General features: G+C 40.8%; 1 protein-coding gene and 1 pseudogene across 1 annotated transcript; both read right to left on the minus strand.

Annotated features, from left to right (window-relative positions):
• Positions 1-218: 218 nt before the first annotated feature.
• LOC117612844 ((+)-neomenthol dehydrogenase-like) lies at positions 219-2,546 on the minus strand. The gene is made up of 5 exons (XM_034341484.1): positions 2,527-2,546; positions 2,398-2,475; positions 2,053-2,299; positions 1,403-1,477; positions 219-1,205 (listed from the first exon to the last, which is right to left on the minus strand). Exons 1-5 carry the CDS (start codon positions 2,544-2,546, stop codon positions 651-653), a joined length of 975 nt encoding a protein of 324 aa, XP_034197375.1. The 3' UTR covers positions 219-650.
• An 8,494-nt stretch (positions 2,547-11,040) lies between these two features.
• LOC117612845 lies at positions 11,041-12,522 on the minus strand (annotated as a pseudogene).
• Between the last annotated feature and the right edge of the window lie 8,424 nt (positions 12,523-20,946).

The following is a 20,946-nucleotide window of genomic DNA, read 5'->3' on the forward strand; positions in this document are numbered from 1 at the left end:
AATGGGTGCCCTGAGTTCTCCTCCTCCAGATCCAGACATGTTAGTCTAGATTACTGATTTGAGCTCAAGAATCACACAACAAGCTTTTGCTCACAGATTCGAACCCAACCTCACAGTCACAACGCCCAGAAATTCAGACCCAACCTGGCTCTGAGGCCATGTTAGTGTTTAATAAGCTTTTGATAAAAATGGAGGAATGAGTATATTGAAGAAGAGAGTGAAGGAAATAAAATGCTCTGTAAAACTTTTTGTATTTCGTTGGGTATATCGAGCTGTTTCACTCACAGCTCATATTACTGTTAGAAGAGAGAGAGAGAGAGAGCTAGACAAATCCTAGCTTCAATCTCAACCATCCAACTACACTATTAGTAAGATTATGACACCTGTCCAGTCGAGTCCTATGAGACTTAACAAACCGTTTTGACTATTATAGACAGCTTAGCCTATGAGCTAAGTATAACACTAAACCAGCAATTACATACTAAATCAGTTTACCATTTTTGCACATTAACAGATGGATGGTAGAAATGTAAACAATGCACTAGATCCTTCAATCAATATACATACCAAAATACTTAAAATTACATTACAGTACGAGATGTTGCCCAATAAGTGACTCCTATTAAATTTGCATAATGGATCATCTTCAATCAAAGATCTGACACTTCATTGTGAACAAAGAAGGAGCCAGTAGGGCCATCATTGGGCAGCAATGCTAACTTCACAATCCTGGCACCACCTTCTTCGACAGGCAAGACGCCGACATTGCAGTTTATATCTGTTTTGACAAAGCCAGGGCAGACCGAATTGATACGAAAATTGAGGTACTTCTTTGCTAGAATCCTTGTATATGCGTTCAGTGCTGCTTTTGAGACTGTATAGGCAGGCATAGAAGAAGGCCAGCCCTTACTTTCAAGTGAACCCTCCTTGAAATCTTTTAGAAACTCAGTCAGTACCTCATCTACTCTCTCTTCTGTTAGGTTTTCAGCATCAGTAAAAACTCCTTTAGCCCAATCGCTTGGTATGTTGTTTAACTTCCCCGCACCAGACGAAACATTAACAATTCTCGGTGAGTCAGATAACTGGAGGAGTGGGATAAGTGCTTCAGCTGTTCTTTTAGCACCATAATAGTTTATTTGCAAGCATTCTTCTGCAAACTCATAAGTTTCAGTCACTAGTTTACTCAAATCAACTTCTCCTCTTTCCTGCATCAGCCAAAACAAACTTATTATTATGGTGCTTATTGCCCACCACTTACAGATCAGTTTAAATTCTCACTTTGGCACGTACATTGAAGTTTGCCAAACCACAGATCAGTTACAGATCAGTTTAAATTCTCACTTTGGCACATACATTGAAGCTTTTAGTTTTTTATATGATAAAAATTATGCAAAAGACTTACCATGGCACCAGAGGCTATAACAGCTTTAAAAGCATCACCGTCTAATATGCTTCCATAAATCCCTGCATTGTTCACCTGTGCAGATTCCAACTGTTTCACTTTCTGTTTTCTTTTAGCAAAGAAAAGAACAGATTTTTTTTATATAGAAAATGAAATGAAAAGAAAGTTGATAGATCCTCTGAATACTCTGACAATCTCTTTGTTTTTACAACCATACCAACCATAAAGGCCAATGCCTTTAAAGAAGCACAATAATTATGCTACTTTGCCAACCCCTTAATTCCAGCCACTGATCTTTCTAGGGTACTTGTAAATTGTACAGAAAGGGATCATATCAAATATGAAAAGATTCCGAGAAACAAAAACAGAGTGGCAGACATAGAGTTAGATTTGAAAGTAAAATCTTCCACAACTGGTAGTTACGTTAATCTTGTTTTGTTCTTCAAAAAGCCTAAGACTTCTAATCATTAAAAAGATTAACTTGATGATGATATTATTAAGCTAGTTATTACTTGGTTTGCTATTTTTATTCTCCAATTTCATTTTCTATATTCCATATTTAATCTCCTTCTATCAAACCTGCCGATAGGATCATATACATACCAAGATAAACTTTTTCAAGAAACTTGCCGCTAGGATCATATACATACCAAGATATCGAGTTTCCCAAACTGGGTTTTGATGAAGTCTGCCAAAGAAGCAACAGTAGCAGGGTTAGCCACATCAAGTTGATGAAAAACCACTTGACCTGAGAGGCCAGACTCTTTGAGTTTCTCAACAGCTTCAAGACCCCTCTTCTCATCTCGGGCAGTTAAGACTACGGTGAACCCATTTGAGGCCAACTGCCTTACAGTTTCCAATCCTATACCTTTGTTTGCTCCAGTAACAACTGCATACCTAAGAAAATACAAACACCAAATTCATAGAAACAAAAACAATTAATGGGATTGGGAATCGGGCAAGGAAACAAAGCATAAAGAAGTCTAAAGTGCTACCTCTTTGTTGGCTGTGATGTGTTTTGAGCAGCCCTTATTAATTTTGTTAGCCCAAATTGCACCCACGTGTCTAAGAACCTTTGTAAGAAGAAATCAAATTTATTTCTTCATGGTGGAGGACACAGCAACCTTTGTAAGAAGAAGAACATTATTGATTCTTTTGTTCCTATATACACTGGAGGGAGGAAGCTTCTAATGTTTTCTTAGAAGTAATTGGAAATTGTGGTGAAAGAGGGACCAATATTTGTTTGGATTTTTGTTTTTAAGATTTTCAATTAAAAAAATGGCGCCGTGGTGACGCAAGTGCCCACGTTGTTGGAGAATTTTGGTGGAGGCTTTTGCAGAGCAGAGTAAGCAGTTTCAGTGGTGAATTTGACTACTCTTTTGTTTTTAAGATTTTCAAGGAAAATAATGGGGCGTGGTGACGCAAGTGCCCACGTTGTTGGAGAGTTTTGATGGAGGCAGTAGCAGAGCAGAGTAAGCAGTTTCGCATGCAAGGACTGGTGAATTTGACTACTCTAATGACCAATAACGTGGCCAACCTGTTAGAGGAAGATTAAAATGGGAAGCCGCAATTGTTGAAGTTGGTGGCCAATAATATTGCATGGAATGATGATGTCTTTGGTGGGAGACAATGCATGGTGCAATGGTGAAGGAATTTTTTCCTTCTTTGGCTGGCCATCACGTGGCTTCGTTGGCATGTGGTTGCTCTCATTTGGAGAGCTGCATGGGTTTATAAAAGGAAGAAATGGTGCATGCAAAAGAAGAGTGGGCATTTGTGCCTCACCATTTGGAGCCATGAGCACCATTGCTCAGAGAGGCTAAAATAGAAGTGAGAGATACTTCCACAAAGAGAGAAACACTAGAGAACATCACCATGAAGGTGGAGATAAACTCTTCTTTGGCTACACAAGATGTCGATGGAAGATCAAGCCATTTCAAAGGTTGAGTCTTCTTTATTGGTTCCTTGTGTTTGTGAGAGGTTTATTTCTTTGTATTGTTTTTAGTGTATTCTTTCCTATTGAGCAAGAACTTCTTGGTGTTCTTGGCTCGTGTGTGGTTAGCTTGAGAGTTATTTGTTTGGATTTTTGTTTTTAAGATTTTTAAGGAAAAGAATGGGGGCGTGGTGACACAAGTGCCCCCGTTGTTGGAGAATTCTGGTGGAGGCAGTTGCAGAGTCAGCAGTTTCGCATGCAAAGATTGGTGGTTTTGACTACTCTAATTGACTAATAATGTAAATAATAATATCCTATAGAAACATGGATCAAATTACTTTATAAGAAACAAATCTTACATACACACCACCTTTCGAAAATTCTGTCTTTTTCTCCCTTACTTATCATCCCCAATAGATTTGAAATACGTACATTGATGGTTAAAAATCTTAGATAGGACCACCTCACCGGTAGCACACTCAAATAAGGGCAAAACCCTCTGAATGTAGGTCTTAACTCTTTGCGAGTGTAATTTGACATGTGGCTGCCCTACACAAGACTCTCTCGGCGTTTATAGAAACTAGCAGTAGTCACCCTACGGCCCAAAACCAAAGGGGAAGGTCAAGTCAACTGGCATCTTACTGTGAGGACAGAAACACCTGAACTTTTTTTTTTTTTTTTGGGTGCAGTTTGCTTTGTTATTAAGTTAACGTAAAAGAAAGTTAACACAAAGACATTGCACTAATATTAGTCACGTAATTATTTATTGTTCAAAAAAATGGGCTTCTACTTTCTTTTCAGTTTAGTAAGAGGGCCTTATTTCCGTTCCCTTCTTTGCCTTCTACTTCTCTGAGCTTGTAAACTACGAATCCAAGAAAGACAGACCAAGAATAAGTTGCTTAGCTGCAGACCTATTGATATATGAGCTGCAAAAAAAATATAGCCTCCAACGACAGCCTACTGCGTACGATAATACAAAACCAAGCCTCATTTTTCATGAACAAGAGGGCTATAAACTGGGAACCACATGCTGCGACTCACATATTCCAGACTCTCCTCCTGCAACAAGAAGATAAAAACCAAAATAGATTTCAGGAAAATGACAATTTTTCTTCTAAAACTCTGGCAATATAAGCAAAAGCTAGCAAAGCAATTTTCAAGGTTCTTGGTTATGGTTGTTTGACTAGATGTTTATTAGAATAGCATTTTCTGTATGCATACGCCTTCACCTAAATATGTCCTCTTTGGCATCTTCAGACCTTTTGCAAAAGTAGTCTAACATGTAGAGCTTGCTTTCTAAATCAAAATTCGCTTAGACATTTTGTGTGTTTTAAAAAGAGCTTTTGTATTTTGTGGAGGGAAGATTGAATATCAGTTCTTACTTTTGACATGTACATGAGCTCTCTGGGAACCACATCACAATGTCCTTCGGCTAGTTCTTCTGCAACAGCTGCCCGAAGGACAGCAGCTCCAACCTCCACTGTTATATGTCGGATACTGCACCATATACAATAGAAACAGTCGGGTAATACAATCAACCAGTTGCCCCACCCTCCTCTCAGTTGTTACAGCAGTTGAGAATTGCGATGCCATTTTTGATAAAAATCAGACGAGCTCTTAATGCTGCGAGGAGCTGAGAATATTATCTGTGAATAGATGGATACAAGATGCCCTTTTGGATATCTTCATCTGTTATATATGAAGCAAGGCTGGACAGAATGATTGTGTCAGAAATTAATTTCAAACTTCAAGCGATGTTCACCTCTAGCATTTCTTATTGTAATGACACTTATCAAACGAGAGTTTCTTATATGGAAATTTTACTTATATGTGAAACAAGAAACTCCAAGTTGCAATAATGCAAATTAGTACTTGGTCCTGAGGCACCATGGTTGTCTTATGGGAAGGTTGTGGATCTTTGATAATGCTATAAATACATGTCTTAATCACGGACGTGGTACAAGCATTGTTGGAGTTCTTAATTAACTCATGTAGACATGTGTGTGTACAACATGGAATCGGTATCCTTCAGTAAAGAATAAGAATGCTCGGAAAATATGATTAAGCAAATCTGATATCAGAGTATTCGGTATGACCTAGAAAGATGTTCTAGTCATACTAATACAAATCATATAAGACTTGACAATCTCATTAGGGTTTCACACGCACCATGCCCTAGCAATGAGATTAAGAGTATTGTAATAGGGAAAGACCGTATTGCATTGTAATTCCAACTGAATAGGTTCTCTACTTATTCTACTTAGCTTGGATATCCATGACATACTGCTAGGTGTCACTCATGGATGGTTGAAGCCCTAAGAACTAATGATCCTAGCTAATATGGAGAATTAAATGGGGGTTTTAATTCACAAATCAATTACAAAGAGTTCAAATTGCCCACGACCTTGCTAATTAGAACCTATTGGATCGCACACTGTTAAACTTGAGTTATTTGAGAAACCGTTATGGAGATGATGAATTGAAGAGATCAATTAAGCTTAGTTAATTTGTTAAGGCAAAATTAATTATGAAATTAAGTTAAATGACACGTAATGTTGGAATAGACTTTAAACGGGGAATTTTGAATTCTAGGCTCATTGGGCTTTATGGGTTGTATGACAACTTAAACAAAATTGAGCCCAAGAGGCCCAATTTCAAGAGATAGGCGTTCATATGGGCTTTTGATTACTAGAGTCAACTTGTTGACTCAAGTAAAAGATGACTATCATTTTTTTGAAGCCTTATGGGTCATTAGTGAAAATCAAGAGAGAGAAAGAAAGCTCCAGTATTCCAAAAGTCTCTCTACACTTTCATACTATCTTAGTGATGGATTACTAGCATCATCCACTCACTAAACTCACCATCTTCTTCTCAAGCTCTAGTTGGTGAAGAGACTTAGAGGTTACCTATTTTGGTGACTTTTGGAGAACCTCTCAAGTTAGAGTTTTTGAAGGAGTCATTCAAGCTTCAACAACTTTGGTGGAATTCGATCATAGGGTTGAAAGCAAGCACCAAAAATAACTCCTCCTTCCAATCTTCTTAGAAGTAGGTTCTAGGAAAATAGTACAACCATCACTTGGCTTAAAAGATTCATGGGAAAAAGTTTGTTGTTGAACTCATAGATGCATGCTTAAGCTTCCCTTGCCATGATTTTATTTATCTATGTTGATGTTCAAATGAAACTCATGATTTTCTATAGGTTTTCTTCACTTTTACCCATCTTTACAGGTTTGGCTAGTTACTCTGCAATTGGGACTACGAATTTGGGTGATGTTGGTGTCCGTCCTAACAAACCTATGGAGATTGATCAAGTGGAATGAAAGGACCCGCCCCGAATTTCCCAAAACCCGAGGCAAATCCTGTGAAAATTCCCGACATCACCCTGATGTCGGGTCCACTTCTAAAGTTATACCCTTTTTCCCAAAATGGAATAAGGGTACGAGACTTTCTGCCAAAATTTCGACAGAGTCTCCCTTGTAAATTGAACATTTCCCAAAATTACAACATGCATAAAAACACATTTAATAACCACAACTGGCAGCATGCACAATATAATTTCACGCAATTCACATAAACTGCCTTCGGCCTTCCAATAATTCTCAACTACCAAGCATGCTAGCAAATAAATTCATTCCTTAAACAAGGCAAACGATAAATTCAAATATAAATTATGACTACTAAATTTCAACATACATCATCTAACTTTTTCAATTTCAACATACGAGGTTTTAACCTCCTAACACAATCACATCTATGTCTGCGGCTGCACCTAATAACCTTAGGCTGCCTACGTACCCTCACTGAGGGATCAAGCCACACGTAGTTCTTCCATAAAACCTAATTCCACATATAGGCAATACCTTATTTCATTTCTCTGTATTTCACATAATCTCCCCATACGCCGGTACTACCAACGCCACGTATGGGGCCTGTCAACACGCCGGATAACCTACGCCATGTGCGACCATACCATACTATCACAATATCTCCCCATACGCCGGTACAACCAACGCCACGTATGGGGCCTGTCTCAACGCAGGATAACCTACGCCACGTGAGACCTGAACATCATATCGCAATATCTCCCCATACGCCGGTACAACCAACGCCACGTATGCGGTCTGTCGACACGCCGGATAACCTACGTCACATGCGACCTCACCATGTTATCACAATATCTCCCCATACGCCGGTAGAACCAACGCCACGTATGGGGTCTGTCTCAACGCCGGATAACCTACGTCACGCGAGACCTCAACATCATATCACATATCTCCCCATACGCCGGTACAACCAACGCCACTTATGGGGTCTGTCGACATGCCGGATAACCTACGCCACATGCGACCTCAACATATTGTCACGTAATCTCCCCATACGCCGATACTACCAACGCCACGTATGGGGCCTGTCCGCACGCTGGATAACCTACGCCACGTGGGACCTAACTTTCACAGGGTGGTACTTAGGGTAGTGCTTATAGCACTTCAACTTAGGGTAGTGCTTATAGCACTTCAAACTGACATACTCTCACTTATCTAGACTTATTTCTAGACCCACGATCATTCACATAAACATAAAGTTCATAATTTCCATTATTAAAATAATATCTAAAAGTTTCCTACAATGATAATAAACACTTTAAAAATCTCAACCTAGTCAACATAGCTCAACAACGCTTAAGACCTGTCATTACGGTCATTATAATCCTCCTAGGAAGGTAAGACTACCTCGGAAGGCTCACTGTCAACCAAGGGTCAAACTACCCAATCTTGGTCAAACTGGCCCACGGGGCCCATGACCTCCAAATTCCAATCCGAAGGTTCCTAGGGGTTCTATAAGGTATAGGACACTCGTCCTGCAAGTTTAGTCCAGATCGGACGGTCAGATCGCTCATGATCGCACGATCTGACGGTTAATATAAACATAAACTTTAAATTATTAAATCAGAACATTTGAGGCTCCGAATCACGATCCGTGAATTCCTACACGATCCTAGAAATACCCAGATTAACATATATTAAATTCAAGACCATCCAACGGTCCCAATCTATCGAACCCGGATAACGCACAATAGGTGGTATCCCTTTCGATAGTCAAACGACATCCGAATTGAGATCCGCGAAATCCTACGCACTCATGAAAACCTAAGGATCTCATTGAGACAAAGTGTAACTTCACTACCCTCGCCCACGCGCCGGCAACGCTGGGTGCCCAAAGTGATTACGCATCGTCGAAAAATCTCAAAATCACGGCTCCAAACTCCAACCCTAGATATAACACCCTATTTGGAGCCACTTTTGTTCCTGGACCTACCCCAAAAACTGACTGGAAGTGGCCGAAATCGTGATCCCAAAATCGGCCGAAATCCAATTCAAAAATCGAGTTACCTATGTTCAAAATCGATGCAATCCTACCCAACCATCAGCTAGAGCATGGAAAATAGGTAAAAATCCATACCTTACTCGTCTGAATTGGTTGCCAGAGGAGAGAGATCGAGCTCCTTGAATTTTGGGTTAAAACCAGTCGGATTTTTGCATTTTTCGGCTATCACAGGTGGTTCCAGGGGCTGAAATTGGTCGGGATGGGAAGAGGGAGGTTGCCCGGTTCTTTTGGACCAGTGCCACCCCAAGTGGTGGCCGGATGCAACAGTGGTGGCCCAAAAACCACCGCGGTGAACAATAACAGGGGGTCTGTTTCTGCGCACAGGGAGAGAGAGAGAGAGAGAGAGAGAGAGAGAGAGAGAGAGAGCGAAAAATCTGATTTTTATAAAAATCTCATTTCGAAATAATTACGATTGTGCCACTGGGTTTCTTTCGACCATATCTCTCTCGTTACAACTCCGATTCGAGCCCACTACGTGTTTACGAACTCATCTCAGTACGACCTATCCAAAAATACTAGTCACTGCCCCAAACTCTCTCCGGGTAAGAAAATGACCAAAATACCCCTATCTCAAGGGTAAATTTGTAATTTTCCTTAAATAATTTCAATAAGGGGTTTAATTTGGAGTCGGGGTGTTACATGGAATCTCCTAGGAGCCTTCCTTAATGTGTTCTTGAAGCATTCCTTAATGTGTTCTTCGAGCATTCGTGGCTTGGCATCTGGCGAATGCTCTGGTGCTTGATCCTTGTATTCAGGTTAAATGGCTAGACCAGTTTTGTTATTGTTGCGTTGCGTGGTGTTTTCTTCTTTCTCCTCTTAGCTAATCTTTGATTCTCCACCTATCTTAAGGACTACATTTTCATAGGAGGTTTCTTTGTTAGTGTTGAGATGATACAGCGTGTTTGAGGGCTTTTTTATTTTATTTTCTTTCCTGGCCTGTTTGCATGATTAGTCTGTTCTTTGTGTTGTTCCTTGCATATTTCTCTTCTTTCATCACCAATTGCTATTGGAGTTGGCTAGAGATGGTGTGCTTAGTGGATGTTTTCTTTCTTCTTGGTGTATTGTGTTCTCTGCCGGGTGCTCTCAATGTCTTGTGGCTGTACAAATGTGATGTTGGACGAAGTGTGAAAAATTAATTAAAATAAAGTGGAGTGGGTCAAAGTTGTAAGAAAATCATGCAAGAGAGGAAAATTCCAATTAAATGTCAATTATGGCGCTAGGACAAGAAGGAAGGCGTATCATTGGGATTTTCTAATTGATTAAAGAAGTTTGAAGCAATTATGATTCTGTTAAGATTTGTATTTAATTTAATGTTTTATTTTATATTTGGAAGAATAAGTTATCTATTAGGATATTATTTTGTTATTATGATTTTACCTATGATTTTTATTATTTTCTTGTTAGGTAAGTTTAGGAATATGCTAGAACATAGGGTTTCCTACTGTTTTAGGGTTTCTTCGTTTTCTATTTAAGCCAACTCATGACATTGTATTTGTCAGTTTATTCATCTTATTTTAATCAATATATTTGAGGTTTACTCAATTTCTCTGATGGATTTCAGTTTGTTGGTGGATTCCGACATTGTTACTTGTAGGGTTATCATTCGATTTCCCTATCCCTATATCTCGCTGCGTCAAAAGGACTATAATTTCATAGCACGACTCTTTTGGCAATTGGATTGTGTTATAGTGTTCTCGTCGGAGGTCTATGTGTCGGTTTGCTGTTTTATTTTATCTTGCTATAGCATTGATCATGCGTGACTGTTTCAGACTCTCTTATTAGTCAATGATATATGATATATGTGGTACTCTTTCCTATCCTGGAATTTGTCCCTAAACAATGTTTTAACTAGGTCACTGTTTCGTGTCGTTCTATATGCGCTACTTTGATTCTATAAATGAATTCCATTTCTAAAAGAAGAAAAAAAAACTCCTTGTGTATGTGATCCAGATGCGACTGCCTTACTCAATACTCTTTTAGCCTTCATTTGGCAGCGTTGTCTCTCTTCTCAAAACGCAAGAAACTTGCATGCATCACAAGATGCTACAGGAAAGAACAAGGAGTAGTCACCCTAGGACAGCTAAGTCTTTCCCCTAAAACCAAAGGGGAAGGTTATCAAGCCAGCTGGGAGCTTCCGGTTAGGCCAGAAACACCTGACCTTTTCTTTTGTTATTTAAACAGTGTGCCATGGTGAAATTTTACATAGATAAAACATCATATATGCCATCCTCTTATTGAATGTAGAAAGAACGTCAAAAGGATCTGTTGGTGTCCAAAATACTTAAAATTACAGTACAAGATGTTGCCCAATAAGCAAATCGTATTAAATTTGCATAAATGGATCTTCTTCAATCAAAAGATCCGACACTTCATTGTGAACAAAGAAGGAGCCGGTAGGGCCATCATTGGGCAGCAATGCTAACTTCACAACCCTGGCACCACCTTCTTCGACAGGCAAGAAGCCGGCATTGAAGTTTATATCTGTTTTGACAAAGCCAGGGCAGACTGAATTGATACGAAAATTGAGGTACTTCTTTGCTAGAATTCTTGTATATGCGTTCAGTGCTGCTTTTGAGACTGTATAGGCAGGCATAGAAGAAGGCCAGCCCTTCCTTTCAAGTGAACCCTCCTTGAAGTCTTTTAGAAGCTCGGTCAGTACCTCATCTACTCTCTCCTGTTAGGTTTTCAGCATCAGTAAAAACTCTTCTAGCCCGATCGCTTCGTATCTTCTCTAACTTCCCCATGGAAGATGAAACATTAACAATTCTCGGTGAGTCAGATAACTGGAGGAGTGGGATAAGTGCTTCAGCTGTTCTTTTAGCACCATAATAGTTTATTTGCAAGCATTCTTCTGTTAACTCATAAGTTTCAGTCATTAGTTTACTCAAATCAACTTCTCCTCTTTCCTGTATCAGTAAAAGCAAACTTATTATTAAGGTGCCTATTGCCCACCACTTACACACCCACCCAAAACAAGAAAAATGTTGATTAAAGTTTGCCAAACCACAGATCAGTTTAAATTCTAACTTTGTCACATTCATTGAAGCTTTTAGTTTCTGATAGCTATTGATAAAAATTATGCAAAAAAACTTACCATGGCACCAGAGGCTACAGCAGCTTTTAAAGCATCACCATCTACTATGCTTCCACCAATCCCTGCATTGTTCACCTGTGCAGAGTCCAACTGTTTCACTATCTGTTTTCTTTTAGCAAAGAAAAGAAGAGACATTTTTTTATAGAAAATGAAATGAAAAGAAAGTTGATACAACCATACTGTTTCACTATCTGATTACTCTGACAATCTCTTTGTTGTTACAACCATACTATTACCAACCATAAAGGCCAATGCCTTTAAAGAAGCACAATAATTATGCTACTTTGCCAAACCCCTCAACTCCAGCCACTGATCTTACTAGGGTACTTGTAAATTGTACAGAAAGGGATTATATCATATATGAAAAGATTCCAAGAAACAAAAACAGAGTGGCAGACATAGAGTTAGATTTGAAAGTAAAACCTTCCACAACTGGTAGTTATGTGAAACTTGTTTTGTTCTTCAAAAAGCCTAGGACTTCTAATTATTTCAAAGATTAACTTCTTGATGATATTATTAAGCTAGTTATTACTTGGTTCGCTATTTTTATTCACCAATGCCATATATTTCATCTCCTTCAACTAAATCGCATTTGGATTATGAGTTAGATTCAAAAGACAGAAACTTTTTTCAAGAAACCTGCAGCTATGATCATATACATACCAAGATATCGAGTTTCCCAAACTGGGTTTTGATGAAGTCTGCCAAGTGTCACGGCCCGCATGTTCAAGGCCCAACCCGTTGGATTGATCATGCTAGACCTCTTAGCCCACATGTCCAGATTCGTTGTACAGTAGTAGGTAGACTACGGTTGGTGGCAGTAGTTGGTAGATGCCGGTAGGTTACATTGTATCTTAGCCACCTACCATGATGGTAGGTGGGATAGGGAATGTATATAAGGAGGATGTCACATTGTGAATCCTCACCTCACAACTTGTAAAGCATTGAGTAGCAATACAAGCATATATTCTCCCAAACGTTCTTATTGTGTTCTTGCTCTTGCAATTGTTCTTTGCTTGTTTCGATCTTATATTGTAGGAAGGAGGCTGACTTAGCTTGTTCGAGAGGCGATCAAGGCTAAGGCCGCACGGAAGGAAGACTCCGAAAAAGTCATCCCGTGACAGTTGGTATCAGAGCAAAAGCTCGAATCATTCAAAGAAGCATGTCGAAGAGCGGATCATCAGATGTGGAGACAGACCTGTCCAAGGTCAACATGGATCGTGGGGGCAAATCAAAGAGGGAACGATCTAGAGATGCGGTGGCCGTGATGGAGAAGCGGCTTTCTAAGATGGAGAATGCCGTGGTCGAGCTCGATCAGCGACTCGAAGAGGACGTCCTTACGAAGGGGGGCTTCGAGACTGTAGCGGATGAGCTTCAAGGCCAATTCCAGGGAGTACTCAACTCCGCGCTAGACGACATCAAGCTAGATGTTCAAGCCAAGTTAGATCATTTCTTAGCGGAGCTTACTTCGCTTCGTGATGAGATGAAGGATGTGAAGGGAGATTGGGCTTTGTGCAAGGAAGTTGTCTTGAACAAGACCCGGACTCCGAAGGAACCCAAGTTGCTAGATTCTTTCAAGCCCAAATCCTATAATGGGAAGAGGGAGGCGAAGGAGCTAGACACTTTCTTGTGGAATATCGAAAGGTATTTCAAGTATCTGAAGCTCGAGGATGATGAGCCCAAGATCAATTCGGCAACGTTGTTTCTCACCGACAATGCTCTCATGTGGTGGCGTCGTCGATCTATGGAGATCGAACAAGGTACGTTTACACTTGAGACTTGGGAAGATTTTAAGAAGGATATTATGTTGCATTTCTATCCAGAGAATGCCAAGTATGAGGCAAAGGAGAAGCTAAGATGGCTGAAGCAAACCGGGAGCGTGAAGGACTACGTCGCCACGTTCACCAACCTGTTGTTCGAGGTGCCTAGCATGATAGATGAAGACAAGCTCATGTACTTCATGAGTGGCCTACAGAATTGGGCCAAGCTGTAGTTACAAAGGAGACACGTCCAAACTTTGTCAGAGGCAATTGCTGCAGCTGAGTCTCTTGTAGAGTTCAAGAGGAGTGATCAAGGCGACTCCAAGTTCAACGGAAAGAAAGGTGGCAATGGATCCGGGGGGGGAGACAACAAGCCAAAAGAGGGTAGCAAGTCAGGAGACAAGTCTGACGGTCACAAGTCATCCTGGAAGAAGAATGACAAAGGTGACAAGGGGAAAGACAAGTCAAAGCTAGCTTGCTACTTCTGCGATGGACCGCACATGATGCGGGATTGTCCGAAAAAGAAAGCTCTGAATGCTATGAACCAAGAGAAGGGAGAGGAGGCCGAGAGGGAAGCAGGAATGGGGGCCATTCACCGCTTCAATGCCTTGCAGGCCAAAGGTGCTCAACCACAGGTTCAAGCTAAAGGAGTAATGTTCGTCGATGCCATGGTGAATGGCAAGACAACCCGTTGCCTGGTGGATACAGGTGCTTCGCACAACTTTATGTCCGTGCAGGAAGCAAAGAGACTTGGGTGTCGAGTCTCGAAGGAAGCAGGCAGTATGAAGACGGTGAATTCAACTGCCAAGCCCATTGATGGGGTAGCTCGTGGGGTGGAGCTACACATTGCCACTTGGAAGGGAGTAGCTGACTTCTCCGTGATCTCGATGGATGACTACGATGTCGTGCTAGGAATGGAGTTCATGGACAAGGTAAAAGCATTTCCCATTCCCTTTCACAATACTATGTGCATTACACAGGGTGGAACAATGCCATGCATGGTGCCAGTAGTGAGACAACAAAGCGGGACGAAGCTTTTGTCAGCCATGCAATTTTCCAAATCTTGGAAGAAAGGCGAACCGACGTTCCTTGCAACTATGAAGATGAATGTAGTTGAGAAGGAAGTCCAACCAGTTCCGAAAGCGGTGGAGGCAATCCTTAAGGAGTTTGCAGATGTCATGCCCAAGGAGTTGCCCAAAACCTTACCACCTAGGAGAGAGGTGGATCATGCCATTGAGTTGGAACCGGGTGCCAACCCCCCTGCCAAAGCGCCGTACCGAATGGCACCTCCTGAGTTGGAGGAATTGAGGAAGCAGTTGAAGCAGTTGTTGGACTCTGGGTACATCCAACCGTCCAAGGCCCCTTATGGTGCCCCAGTTCTTTTCCAGAAGAAGAGGGAGGGAACACTAAGGTTGTGCATCGACTACAGGGCGCTAAACAAGGTGACCATCAAAAACAAGTATCCAATCCCTTTGATTGCAGATTTGTTTGATCAGTTGGGAGGAGCGAAGTACTTCCCCAAGTTGGACTTGCGCTCAGGATACTATCAAGTGAGGATCGCACCGGGAGATGAATCAAAGACCGCATGTGTGACAAGATATGGGTCTTACGCGTTCCTTGTCATGCCGTTCGGCTTGACTAATGCCCCTGCAACATTTTGCACTCTTATGAACAAGGTATTCCATCCTTTCTTGGACAAGTTTGTTGTGGTTTACATCGATGATATTGTGGTGTACAGCAATTCTCTGGAGGAACACCTTGAGCATTTGCAGAAGGTCTTCCAAGTTCTAAGGGAGAACCAGCTCTATGTGAAGAAGGAGAAGTGCTCATTTGTCCAAGAAGAGGTCGAGTTCCTTGGTCACAAGATACGGGGAGGACAATTGCTCATGGAGGAGGGCAAGGTGCGAGCCATTCAAGAGTGGGAACCACCAATCAAGGTACCTGAGTTGCGGTCTTTCCTTGGATTGGTGAACTACTATCGCAGGTTCATCAAGGGATATTCAGCCATAGCCGCCCCCTTGACGGATTTGCTGAAGAAGAACAAGACGTGGGAGTGGACACCCCGATGCCAACATGCCTTCAATGAGTTGAAGAGGGCTCTTATGGAGGAACCAGTGCTGAGACTTCCAGATCTTAGCAAACCTTTTGAGGTACACACTGATGCATCAGATTTTGCTATTGGTGGTGTACTCATGCAGGATGGACACCCATTGGCTTTCGAGAGTCGGAAGCTCAATGACACGGAGCGGAGGTATACCGTTCAAGAGAAGGAGATGACAGCCGTAGTGCACTGCTTGCGGACTTGGAGGCACTACTTACTTGGTTCTCAGTTCGTGGTCAAGACCGACAATGTTGCCACAAGCTACTTTCAGTCCCAACAGAAGTTGTCACCCAAGCAGGCTAGGTGGCAAGACTTCTTGGCAGAGTTCGACTACAAACTAGAGTACAAGCAAGGGAAGACAAATGTCGTTGCCGATGCCTTAAGCAGGAAGGCCGTACTAGCAGCTGTCACACAACCCCAGAGTTCTCTCATGCAGAGGATACGAGAGGGCTTGTTGCATGATCCCCAAGCCAAAAGTCTGTTGGAGCTTGTCAAAGATGGGAAGACAAGAAGATTTTGGCTCGATGATGGGATTCTCTATGCAACAGGGAAGAGGATCTATGTTCCAAGGTGGGACAATCTGAGGCGAGAGCTACTGAAGGAGTGTCATGACTCGAAGTGGGCAGGACATCCGGGCACTCATCGGACATTAGCCTTGATGAGTGAAGCTTACTATTGGCCACAGATGCGGGAAGATGTAGACTCGTTCGTGCGGACTTGCCTTGTATGCCAACAAGACAAGACATTGCAGAAGCAGCCGGGTGGGTTGCTAGAGCCACTTCTTGTTCCAACCAGACCATGGGAGAGTTTGTCCATGGACTTCATTGTGAGTCTACCCAAGTCGGAAGGGTGTGGCTCAATTTTGGTGGTAGTCGACAAATTCACCAAGTATGATACCTTCATCCTCGCACCGGCAGATTGCAATGCAGAGGAAGCTGCAAGCTTATTTCTGAAGCATGTGGTGAAGTATTGGGGGATCCCCAAGAGTATTATCAGTGATCGTGACACTCGTTTCACTAGCAAACTTTGGACGAAGCTCTTCAGGCTATTGGGCTCATAGTTGAACTTCTCTACCAGCTTTCACCCACAAACAGACGGTCAGACGGAGAGGGTGAATGCGCTATTGGAGCTATACTTGAGGCACTATGTGAGTGCCAACCAGCGAGATTGGGCAAAGTTGTTGGATGTTGCTCAGTTCTCATACAACTTGCAGCAGTCGGAGTCGACAAGGTCAAGTCCTTTTGAGTTGGCAACAGGACAACAACCTATAACACTGAACACTGTAGTGTCAGGCTACACGGGGAGTAGCCCTGCTGCATACAAAACGGCAAAGGAGTGGCAGGTGACTAATGAGCTGGCTCGGGCTCAATTGGAGAAGGAAACTCGGAAGATGAAGAAATGGGCAGACAAGCATTGGCGAGACGTTGTGCTCCAACTAGGTGATATGGTCTTGTGAAGCTTAACCCTTCTTAACACAAGTCCACTAGAAGATTGCACAAAGCGTTGTTGAGGAGATATGAGGGTCCATTTCCTATCATCCGATCAGTGGGAAGAGCTGCTTACCGTGTGGTACTACCACCTCGATTGAAGATTCATCCAGTGTTCCACGTGAGCAATCTCAAGCCCTACCATGCCAACCCCAAGGAGCCAAGTCATGAAGAGTCTCAACGAGCTCCACCTTTGATGGTGACTTCATTTGACAGGGAGGTTGAGTGCATCATGGCCAAGCAAGAGGTACGATGCAAGGGTGTACTGAGGTACTTTGAGTACTTTGTCAAATGGAAGGGCCTGCCAAAGTCCGAAGGCAATTGGGAGAAAGAAGAGTCCTTGTGGAAGTACAAGGACATCATCGAAGCATTCGAACGAGACGGATCTACCGCGGCAGCGAGGACGTTACCAGATTAGGTGGGGGAGAATGTCACTGCCCGCATGTTCAAAGCCCAACCCGTTGGATTGATCATGCTGGACCTCTTAGCCCACATGTCCAGATTCGTTGTATAGTACTAGGTAGACTACGGTTGGTGATAGTAGTTGGTAGATGCCAGTAGGTGACATTGTATCTTCGGATCTACCGCGGCAACGAGGACGTTACCGGATTAGGTGGGGGAAAATGTCACGGCCCGCATGTTCAAAGCCCAACCTATTGGATTGATCATGCTGGACCTCTTAGCCCACATGTCCAGATTCGTTGTACAGTAGTAGGTAGACTACGGTTGGTGGCAGTAGTTGGTAGATGCCGGTAGGTGACATTGTATCTTAGCCACCTACCATGTTGGTAGGTGGGATAGGGAATGTATATAAGGAGGATGTCACATTGTGAATCCTCCCCTCACAACTTGTAAAGCATTTAGTAGCAATACAAGCATATATTCTCCCAAACTTTCTTAAGTGTTCTCATTGTGTTCTTGCTCTTGCAATTGTTCTTTGCTTGTTTCAATCTTGTATTGTAGGAAGGAGGCTGACTTAGCTTGTTCGAGAGGCGATCAAGTCTAAAGGCCACACGGAAGGAAGACTCCGAAAAAGTCATCCCGTGACAACAGGCAAACATAGTAGCTCTGTCTGCAAAACTGAAACTTAATAAGGTTTAAGATGAAAACAGAGGATACAGCAGGATACAAGCTGAGCTGCCTGCTTTCAACATTGCCGTTGATACAAACTTTCCTCTCAGTCTATATGCCTTTGCTTTGGTCTCAACACCTTTTTTTTTTTTTGGGTCAAAATCTCAACACGTTATTTTCCATTCTTCGTATTTTTCATTCTCATTATTGCTAGAAGGACCTTACATTGCATTCCTAATTGGCAGGCATTTTCTCAAACAAAGTCTATGCTTCTTCTAATAGCTTCAAGTTCCATTGGCATTTTCTCAAACAATGTCTATCCTGTTCTTTGTGACTAAATTTCCCTTACATACAGCCACATCGTGACTAATATTAAAACACTTAATTTGCATTGCAACCAAACTAATCTCTTCAAATTTTGAACCACTTGATGCACAGGGACTTGGATTGTCCCCACCAACTTCATCTGCAGGAGTTTGTTGTGGATATAAGGAAGGCCTTCGAGGCATTTGAAGGTTCTCAATGTCTCCTTTGAGCATCTCCACTACTTTATTCATTGAAGGGTGTTCACTGGGCTTCATTTGTACGCACCATAATGCCACCGTCATCATCTGCTTTACAATCTTCTTTTCCTCATTTGTTGCATCATCTCCTATTTCTATGTCCTTTCCTTCTTTCAACTGATCAGAAACCCATGTCGGAAAGTAGATTTGGCTAAATTGGCTTGAATGTTCTGTACCCACATTCACTGGCGTACCCTTAAATTTTTTAACGTTGGTCTAATTTTTGTCGGGATTTATTTATTAAAAACAAAAGTGCGTTGTGCACCTTGGATGCTCTTAACAACTTCACATACAAAAGCTTCTAACACTACAAACAATTAGCCACATTTGACAACATTCAGCTATCCAACTATGATCAAATAAATAGATACACAACATTTCCTATAAACAATGAAAATATTCACCAGAATAATTAAATGGTTAAAGGATTTCCAATTTTTTTTTTTTTTGTATTTTTGTATTTTTGTATTTTTTTTGTTTCCATAGATGTATCATGAATAATGATCATTGGTGGAGCTAGGTCCAAAACGATTAGCTGCCATTAGGTTAATTAGTCCACGCGTTTTTGGTTTTAGATGTAGCTCCTTGACTTTTATTACTCTTTTTATTGTGTCGATTTACCCTTTGAGGTAAATAATGAAAACATTGAAAATCTAAATTTAATGAATTATTTACTTGTAATTAAATTTCAGAATTTAAATTTGGAATTCTTTCATTGATAATATTTAACTAATATATGGGTAAAATACAAATTAATCAATGAATGTAAAGGCCCACATATTATACTAATCAATTAGGCAAGCACCCACATTGTATCTAACATACACGTAAAATAGTGTTCTTATTAGCAACGAAAAAAAACTTAGTAATAAATTGTGTTACCTATAAGTTATGAACATAAATTAGAATACTACCTATAAGTTAGGAACATATATGTGAAGACTACCTATAAGTCAGATACAAAAATAGACAAATAAAATTGCATGTTGCCTATAAAATAAATGTACATAAAATACTATTATTCATTGTCCAAAATATGAAAAAACACATATATATACCTCTGTAATAGGCAATATGACAATATACCTACACCATAGGATAATTTATACAAAAGTATATACTATACCTCTACCATAGCGTGAACAAAAATAAAAATAGTTACCTACAACTTTTCAAAGAAAACGAAAGGGGAAAAGAATCTTGTAATATGGAATGCCATGATCTTGGGTTAAATTCAAAATCATCAGCATGAGGAGGCTTTAGAATTATATGCGGCAATGTACAGATTGTCTATTGACCGTACAAGATCAACATTCTCTATCATAGTGTGTGTCTATATATATATATATATATATATATAGACAAAAAAGTAAGAAAATATAATAATAAGGTTTCACAGTGGTTATGTTCGCGGAACAATAGGGAATATTAATTTACAAACACTACAAAAAATGAGGCAATAGTAACTTTTTTTCATGACTTCTTTGGTGACTGTTGGTGGTGCCACAATAACCATTTTCAATGACTAAACCCTTTAGGGCTAGTTTGGCACTGCTGTGCTATAAAATAATCGCTGCCAGATTTACTGTGAGAGAAAGCAGTTTGGCGTTTGGTAAAATTTTTGTTAAAAGTATTGTCGGTATTGATTTTACGCATAATTAAAAAATGATTGCCGCATAATCATTAAACCCAGCGCCTCTTCGAAACTGATTTCTGCATAATCAGAAAATGAAAGCACCTTATTAGCTACTTTCTCTTATAGCTTTCTCTCACAGTAATTTTAATAATGAGTGATTTTCTCACAATTTACCAAACAGGTTGGGCTTCTCAAAATTTTAAAAAAATCACTTATTACCCCAAATAAGTAATGCCAAACGGGCACTTAGTTACGCTGCAGTTACGATTTAGGAGTTCGTAATATATGAAGCGTCACAATTGCCTTTTGTTACGATTTTTCTCACCAATCGTGACAAATTTGGTTGACTCAAATTGCTTCAAAAGTATATTGGGGCCATAGCATATCTGTAATGACCCAAACCTAAAATTCACATTTAATTAGTCACTTATTATGAGGAAAGACAATTTTGCCCTTAGAATAATTTATTAACGAAAAGTTCACTTTTTGATCAAAAAGGAATTTGAAAATTCTACAT

The sequence above is a fragment of the Prunus dulcis genome, unplaced genomic scaffold (genome assembly GCF_902201215.1).
Source record: "Prunus dulcis unplaced genomic scaffold, ALMONDv2, whole genome shotgun sequence".
NCBI lineage: Eukaryota > Viridiplantae > Streptophyta > Magnoliopsida > Rosales > Rosaceae > Prunus > Prunus dulcis.

Excerpts from the sequence above, each read along its gene's own strand:
- LOC117612844 (XM_034341484.1), bottom strand. The coding sequence starts at position 2,546 with ATGTTCTTCTTCTTACAAAG. Across the intron at positions 2,476-2,526 it reads ATGTTCTTCTTCTTACAAAG|GTTCTTAGACACGTGGGTGC; the intron begins GTTGCTGTGTCC and ends CTTCTTACAAAG. Across the intron at positions 1,206-1,402 it reads TTATAGCCTCTGGTGCCATG|GAAAGAGGAGAAGTTGATTT; the intron begins GTAAGTCTTTTG and ends TGGCTGATGCAG.